This window comes from Urocampus carinirostris, chromosome 6 (genome assembly GCF_059441175.1).
Source record: "Urocampus carinirostris isolate Australia breed hairy pipefish chromosome 6, RoL_Ucar_1.0, whole genome shotgun sequence".
In the NCBI taxonomy this organism is placed as follows: domain Eukaryota; kingdom Metazoa; phylum Chordata; class Actinopteri; order Syngnathiformes; family Syngnathidae; genus Urocampus; species Urocampus carinirostris.
The window spans coordinates 33,095,829-33,104,220 of NC_142354.1; the positions used below are offsets into that span (position 1 = coordinate 33,095,829).

The window sequence follows — 8,392 nt, forward strand, 5'->3', positions numbered from 1 at the left end:
TGAAATGATATAAAGGTCAGAGCAGTTGTGTCTATGATTTACAGCCTGACTAATTCAAAAGTCTCACTACTAAACATGATTTGCCTTGGCCTGCATTGCTATGCTTTCTTCTCATGGAAAGCAGACTAAGAGAACGATTCCGTTTTCGACTGAAGAATACGAAAGTCTTTCTTTTTTTAATGTTAGAAAATATACTTACATTCTTGTAGTTTATGGCCAAATTTGTGTGATTTTTTGTTAGACATTTTATTTTAACACCCGATGTGACAACTACAAGTGTATTACTCATTAAATGTTAAACAATTAAAAAAAGGGGACAATAAGTAAAAATGTTCAAGGAATTGTTTTAATGTAAAATACAAATAATATATAAAACAAAACAAAAATCATACTATACTTTTGCAAACAAAATATTTATCTTTCTTTGCCCACAAACAAGACGAGATGCTGCCCCCTGCTGGCTGCCGTTTCACCATTCAGTCATCGATGGTAGGGAGCCAAAACGCCTGAAAAGACAGCCGTGCATCATTAACATGTTTTGGTCTGTGTTAGTACTTGCAAATCATAAATTTGGTTCCAAGCTGATTATCACGCTTCATCACGTTGCCCGGAGTGTGCCGCAAACAATAAACTATGTTGACTTGTGAATTGCATGCTTATTTTTCTGCAAAGTCACCAGAGTTGCGCTTGTGACTGCACGCTTGCTGCTCACCATATTGGAACAGGCGCTGGCGAACGTCATGAATTTAGGGTTGAACTGCAGACACGTGATTGGCCCCGTGTGCTTGCCGTCCAGCACAGCCACTTTCATGCCGCTCTCTGCGTTCCACACGTGGATCTTGCCGTCCTCCGAGCCTGCGAAAAAGACAGAAGCAGATTTGAACCGGTAGGTTAAAGCTTGCCGGTTTGAGACCGGGTGGTGGAAACATTTGTTTGTTTTGTAGAAATGGGCACCACCAGGCTGTACTTGTCCAAGACACACCACAGGAAATGGTGCCCCTACATCCCTAGTGGTTGAGGGATCCAAGATTGTGTTTTGGATTCTTTATTAATATGAACTGCCAAACAATTACAAAATACTGTATTTGCCAGATTACAGGGCACACCTCCAAAAAGCCTTTTGTCATACATTTTTCAAAGCCCAATGGAATAAGGCTAGTGGATTTAAAACTTCAGTAACAGCTACCATCATTATTTATGTGTAACCATTGCACATTTTATACACACGATTGTTTTCCTAAGATGGCAACGAGAATCGAACCCAGGCAGCAGAGGGGTCAGAACGCTGAACCCTAACCATTAGACCACCACCAGTTACAGAGTGGGGGATAACGCTCTCCAGTCTCCGGTAGCACAATAAATTTCCAATTTCCAGATACGCTACGGTTTTAGCATCCATAAGCACTTCCGCTATAAATTCATTGCCCGTGCAAGCGGGATATGATGTCAATCATCCGAGGGCGAGTCTTATTTTTTATATTGTGCATGAAATGGATGGTGGTTATGGAATTTGTCTAACTGCTTTACCAACAGAGATGGTTAAAAGTCTTAGGAGACGCATAGATGTAGTGTTTGGTTAGAAATGTGAACAATCTCACAAAAACATGGGGATTTCACCCAGAAATGTTGTAAGTCTTGACTTAGCCAAGACTCGAACCTGTGACTTTCCATTCTCTGGAGCGGGCGCGAAACCCTAAAAGCGACGAGCTTGTCTGTGTCCACCGCTCTGCATGAGTGACGGGGCACAGTGCCCGATAGGGCGCACCCTACAGTTTTTAGAAAACCTGAGACTTATGTGCACCTTATAGACGTGAAAATACGGTTTATGTTTTAGGATGACTTTGTTTTCTCCATTCTCTAACATTAGTTACTGGTACCATGAGTAAAATAAATGTGATAATGAGAGTAAATGTAATGCCTTTTCTGTATTAAGTGCATCACCAGTGCTCTAGTTGTTAGGCTTCACGATCTCACTGCCACTACCCAGAATTGAATTCCGGTGCAAGAAACGTTTTGCAACTTTGGTCAGCGGTTTTTTGATTGCACAAATATAGTGATATACCGCAAGACCTTGATTAGTACTTTGTGGGTTGGGGGTTTACCCATAGCATCAAATATGCGGACATTACGTCAGCTCCCTCTAGGTCAGGGGTCTCCAACCTTATTGAAAGCAACTTTTTGTTACTAATTAGCACAAATGGCTTTCTAAAATAACAAATTATCATGTTGTTAACATGTTATTAAGAAACCAAGTTAATTATTGAAATAAAGGTTAAATAGACTTACAACAACAGCTAAAAAAAATCATTTTACTCGAAAATCAAAAAGTTACCCAAGCTACTTATAGAACCAGTCTAGTAGTTCTCAGCTGTTATTAGGGGGCTACCTGGTGCCCACAGGCATCACCTTTGCGACTCCTGCTCTAAGTGAGGCTCATTGTATGGAAAATAAATAAGAAATTTCACGAATACATTGATTAAAATAAAAAAGAAAAATGCCCGTTTAGATGACAGTTCATGTAATTTAGCTTTTTCTTTTAAATACATTTAGATTTTGTTTGATGATATCCTAAATAAAACACACTGTCCCTTTAATTTGCAATAACCTGTGCAGCCCTTTGAGACTCTTGGTGATTAAGGGCTATACAAATAAAAATGACTTGACTTAATAATACGTTATAAAACAAATTAGAATTGTAATATTTAAAATTCATTAACTATAACTAAATTAATTTTATCTCCAAACTCAAGGTGCATTAATGCTCCGAATCATCCGTTTTGCTTTATATCTGTTTAAGAGTAGGCAGATTGTTTAACTCACCAATGACAACAAACTGAGAGTCGGGTGTGAAGGAGGCCTCCAGTGTGACACCTTTGTTGTTGTTGTAGCCCTGCAGGTACAACCAATATTAAGGCAATTTAGTCTACTCCGTTTTCTCTTGAGAAAGTATTTCTTTACAGAGTGGGCAGAATGATAGCTTTCAAAATTACGTACACAATGGAAACATGTATATTTGGACACTAGAAATACAAATGAATGAAAGAACTCGCCAAAAAATTCGACTAATAACAAGCTCTCTCCATGCATATTTGTCATGCATGCAAACTTAGGGCTGATCATGTATATAATCACTTTCAAAATCTTTCATATTTGATTAAATAAAATAGCACTTACTATGTTAACAACCACAACAAAGGACAACTGAAACTTTTCCGCAATATATCTCTGATGTTTTGTGTTCTTTTGTATAGGAGTGAAATAAAATGCAAGTGTCTGTGCGCACTCACCCCGAAAGAATGCAACACGGCCCCTTTAAACGCGTCCAGGATGCGGAGGGCGCCGCCATTAGTAGAAAGAAGAATGAGTTTGCCGTCGTTGCTAAACTTGAGGCCCGTCCACTCGCATGTTCTGTCGTACTGCAGCTTGAAGGTCGCGAAGGGCCCCTGAAGGCAGAGCGCAAAGTCAAATGAGAAGCCACTCGACATTGCCCCCAGTGTGGGATGCTTACCTTGTCAAACGACCGCAGGTCATAAAGCTTCACCATTTCCGAATTGATGCCTGCTGAAAAAATGAGACCCTCGGGATCGAACGAGCACACCGGCTTTCCTTGGAGGTGCATGAGACCCTGCGCATGACAACAGTTAGAGAATATTCCACTTAGATAAAACTTCTTGCAAAAAACAGAGCTGCGATATGCTTTGCAGACTTTGCTGACCAAGACGGGCAACACGACAAACTTATTCCACCATTTAAGACAGTATCGCCCGCTAGAATATGTTGACCAAAAAAATGTATCCCCAAAGGAGTGATAGCAGATGTTCAACAAGCACCGGGCCCCATTAAAAAAAAAGAAATTCCTCGAGTGAGCCAGGTAGCAAGGCACTAGATGTTTATACCTGCATCCAACTCTCCCCTTCTGAGAAGGTATTTATTTGTTTAATGATCCTCATATTTGTGAAATACTGTGTAATATGTCACCATGGGGTTTTGTTCTAAAATTAAAGATTGGTTAAAGCAGCAACGGATTTATTCCACTTCCACCCAGGAGCAAAAGAAAAAAAGACGTGATAATTTAAGTGATAACTATCGATATTGACCGATAAAAAAAATGTTTTATCGTGATAACAATTTTTTTATATCACCCAAGCCTACTTTCATTCTAGATCACCTGGCAGTTAGGCGAGCGAAGATCCCAAAGTCTTATTGTTTTGTCCAGGGATCCAGAAATGAAGGTGTCATCCACAGGAGACATGGAAAGGGAGGTTACTCTGAAAACAAGAATACATCAATTCAACATGCGCAAAAGAAAAACACATTCTCAAAGACATTTAAGTTCTCACCTTTTACTGTGCCCAGGAAAATAGCGGATGTATTTATTGTCATGGAGTGATAAGTACCGGATTGTATCTTCAGGGACGACACAACAGACAAACATATGTCAAATTTGCACGATACATTGAACGTGACATATTAAAACTACAAAAAAAATCAAACCCGCAGTCGAGATGAACGTGCTCAACATGGGCAAGGCAGTCATTTGTACAGTTAGCTCCAGTGTCGGGCACAATCATAGACCCAAAAACTGTACAAACAACTACCTCAGACCAGGGAGAGCAGTCGTGCTGAGGCGAGCAGCCTGTAGAGGCACACAAACGTGCACACCATGCCATGTATGGTAAAGTATGACAAAATACACTGCCTTAAATTGAGGCACTTAAAACAAAAAAAATCATAGTAAGTAACAAAAACTTAAGTTGTTGGAATGTGTCCTGAGACTCATCAAACCACAACCAAATGAAGGATGATAAAATAAACTAATTACTATAGCAGTGGAAAATGCAAATGGATACCTTTAGATACTCTTATGGATACTATTATGCACTGTTTATACTATTGTCACTATTGGCCAACAATGTTACAGTTCCATGAATATCCACATCCTTCAATTTAATTTAAAAACTAGTAAATTTGCAATAGATTTGGAATTTTGCATCGTGAGATTTTATTTCTACATTCCTCTCCTGATATCCTTGCATGTTCAAAATTCCTTGATGTCTTATCTCCTTAATATGAGTGTCATCTAAAATATGACCTTATCAGAAGGATATTTAAATGAACCGTAATTAGAATAGCAGCGTAAAGTGCAAATGGTTAGAAACTCTTCACGTTAATGATCACTTCTACTTTATATTCGTCTTAATCATGATTCAATTGTTTGTTTGTTTGTACATGATTCAAATTGAATCTTTTCTTCCGGCGCCGTCACGAATGGCAGCCACTCCAGCAGCTCCCGTGTTATTTTCGATTGTTCTCGATTGTTCTCAGCTCAGGGATGCTGCTGGAAATGTGAATTTCCCTTCTTCGGGGATGAACAAAGTATCTATCTATCTATCTATCTAATCTTTGCTATTTACACAACCCGTTGGTAACTTGCCACACATGGGAATACGATTGTATTTCGAAGTTTGGTACAAATCCCTCTTAAGTGGCCATAAGGGGATGCTCTTGATTGGGGGGGGGGTCTCAATTTTGGATGTCAGTTAATTTATGTTTGACATTTCAAAACACATAAAAATGGAACAAACACACTTTGCCTTCCAATAGTAATCACTTAAAAATGATGTTGACATACCATCGATTTTGTTGGAACTGTAGACCACAGTGTTGGCTGCATGTGTGTACCTGATCAAATCCACTCCATACTTTTTACTGTACAAAGTCCTCTTGGGTCTAGGAACAAATTTCAGAAGGAAAAACATTAGGATGCGAAAAATGGATAACACCGAAACCTGCCATGACGAGTGTTAGGAGTAATGCATTACAAAGGAACGGGTTCCTGTCACGAGTTATCAACACCGCCACTTTTTAAAAGCAGATCAGAATTATAAAGTATCCTGTTCTTAGACAGTTCTCCTTCGCTTAAGAAGTCACATGCACTCCATAATTTTCCAACAACAAAAAACTGCACATAATGTTATGAAGAGTGTTAAGATGGACCGATAAATACAACTGGAATACAGCCACGGTGGCGCGCTACAGAGCACGAGGATGCGTAATGTCTCCATACTGATGTTCCGATAGTCTCCTTGAAGTAAAGAACTCACATCCAAGGCGTATTTAGAACTATAAAAATTAAATCAGGGGCTCAGTTTATATGCACATATTTGGTTGAGCTTCACCATAGGCGAATGGTAGGCAGCACGTGGAAAGGTGTCATGGCTTATACAGGAACAAAAAAAAAAAAAAACCAATGAGCCACAGAATTTATGGTAAAAGACTGCTGACTTTTTTTGCAATACAAAGAAAAAATATCATTGACATTATCCAGGAATGCAGAAGGCAATGTTTGGGTGGTTTGACAGGGTTCCGACAGCTTAACGCAAGTTTAATTCAAGAAATGTTAAGACTTTAGCAATGCCTTTTGAAATCAAACTTAAAACCAAGTTCACTTTCCCATGGTTCAAAGTTGTTATGTCTATTGTGGGTGGACATGCGTCTGCTCTCATAGGCCCGAATTAAATCAGATTACCGTTTTGATAGTTTCTATTGTGGGTACGCGATGTTGCCACAAAAGTAAATCAGTGTATTAGAAGACAATTGAAAAATGTTACTAAAAAAATTAGTTCAAACAAGTATAAATATTTCGAATGTGTTCACATTTTTAAGACCTCTGTGTATTGAATTTCAGAAATTTTAATGCTTATTAAGGCCCTGTTATGAGATTGATGATATCAACTCATTTCAAGACTTTAAGGATCCGCAGGAATCCTGTTTGAAGACAAAACGGATATAGAGTGTCTCGGCTGTGTTAGTTTCCAAGCTCTCAAGATTTCAAACGACAAGAAATATGAAGGCTTAATCGCTTGCATATGTTTCCTTCTATTTCTTTAATTATGAGGCTATGTTTAAGCAGATTTAAGGGCCAGATCAATGAGACTACTGTATCCAAAGTTATTCAAAACAAGTTACTTTGGGGGTAACGCGATACTTTTGAGTGTCAGCGATCTACGCGGTAACGTATTTACTTTTTATTGGAGTAACTAGCTACTGTAAAAATGGCGTTATTTTCAGTAAAGCGCCCCAACTGATGACTAAAACCAGTTTATGCCAAAAAAGTGGAAATGTTTGGATCTTTGCATCACATACTTACAAGTATTAAGCAGATTATGACATTAATAAAATCATTGACATTTCCAAAAATCGCAAATCGCCCTACACACAATATCAGCCGTGACGATAGTTAGCATGTTAGCTAACAAAACAGCTACAGTGGGGGTTGGGGGAGTGTGTAGTGTCTTGAAGATTTACGTACTTCCCTTCTTGGCAATCGTACAATACGAGCGAGTCGTCGTCGCTACTCGATATGATGGATTCTCCGTTAGAACTGAAATCAAAGCAGTTGATTTTGTCCGTGTTCTCCCGGAAAACCTTCGCCACTCTGAAGCTCCGTAACACATTGTCCGTCAGTTTCATGGCGGCCTCCCCTTCTTTTCCTCTGCTTCCACGACTCTTTGTGGGCCTTCCAACTTATTATTCGAGTGCAGCGTTTTTAAATTAACTAGGGAGAGAATGGGGGCAAAACCCGTCGTTTGCGGCATAAATTAACGACTAATATAATTTCTTTTGGTGCAACCATTACTGATGCAACGCCCGCGTAATGTCGGTGTCGCGCATGCGTGGCTGGGCCCCGAACTGCAGATCAAAATCACGCGATGTTTGGATTATCGTGAGATCAAGCAACTCACGAATTATTATTACTATTATTATTACTATTATTATTACTAGTATTATTGTTGTTGTTACTATTGTTGCTGTTATTGGTTTATTATTATAATTATTATTCAACCGCTTTTATTGAATATTCCATCATTACTAACAAAGTTGGTATGAAACAGTCAAACAAAAATACAAAGTTGACTATTTTCAAGGGAACAATAAGTCCTGCAGTAATGCATAAAAATGCATAGACCGCTGTCCTTAGGGGGTGCCCTGGTTAAAGAATATAATTTTACTATACAATTTGTTATTACTATGTTAGTACTACTATTACTATGACTATGACCTGTTGAAGACCCCTGGTTTAGATTGCCTAGAGCAGTGTTTTTGAACCTTTTTCGAGCCAGGGCATGTTTTTTACATTGGAAAAATTTTGCGGCACACCACGAATAAAAAATGACACTGAACAGTATGTTGAATTACAAGATGGTTTATAATACCCCCAGTTTTTACAGCACAGACACTTGACAATTACATAATATTGGCAAAAAAATATTCATAAATGTTTTAGAAAATTTTACATTTTAAAAAGTGACATTGGATAATCTCTCACGGCAGGGCAAAAAGCAATCATTAAAAAAGGGAGCAATTGGCTGAGGTTGACAGGTATACAATT

General features: G+C 38.7%; 1 protein-coding gene across 1 annotated transcript; it reads right to left on the minus strand.

Moving 5' to 3' along the window:
- Positions 1–324: 324 nt before the first annotated feature.
- Positions 325–7,700, minus strand: wdr82 (WD repeat domain 82). Its single transcript, XM_088338798.1, has 9 exons — positions 7,313–7,700; positions 5,633–5,730; positions 4,341–4,407; positions 4,169–4,268; positions 3,509–3,625; positions 3,288–3,443; positions 2,821–2,890; positions 713–855; positions 325–506 (listed from the first exon to the last, which is right to left on the minus strand). Exons 1-9 carry the CDS (start codon positions 7,471–7,473, stop codon positions 477–479), a joined length of 942 nt encoding a protein of 313 aa, XP_088194924.1. The 5' UTR covers positions 7,474–7,700; the 3' UTR covers positions 325–476.
- Between the last annotated feature and the right edge of the window lie 692 nt (positions 7,701–8,392).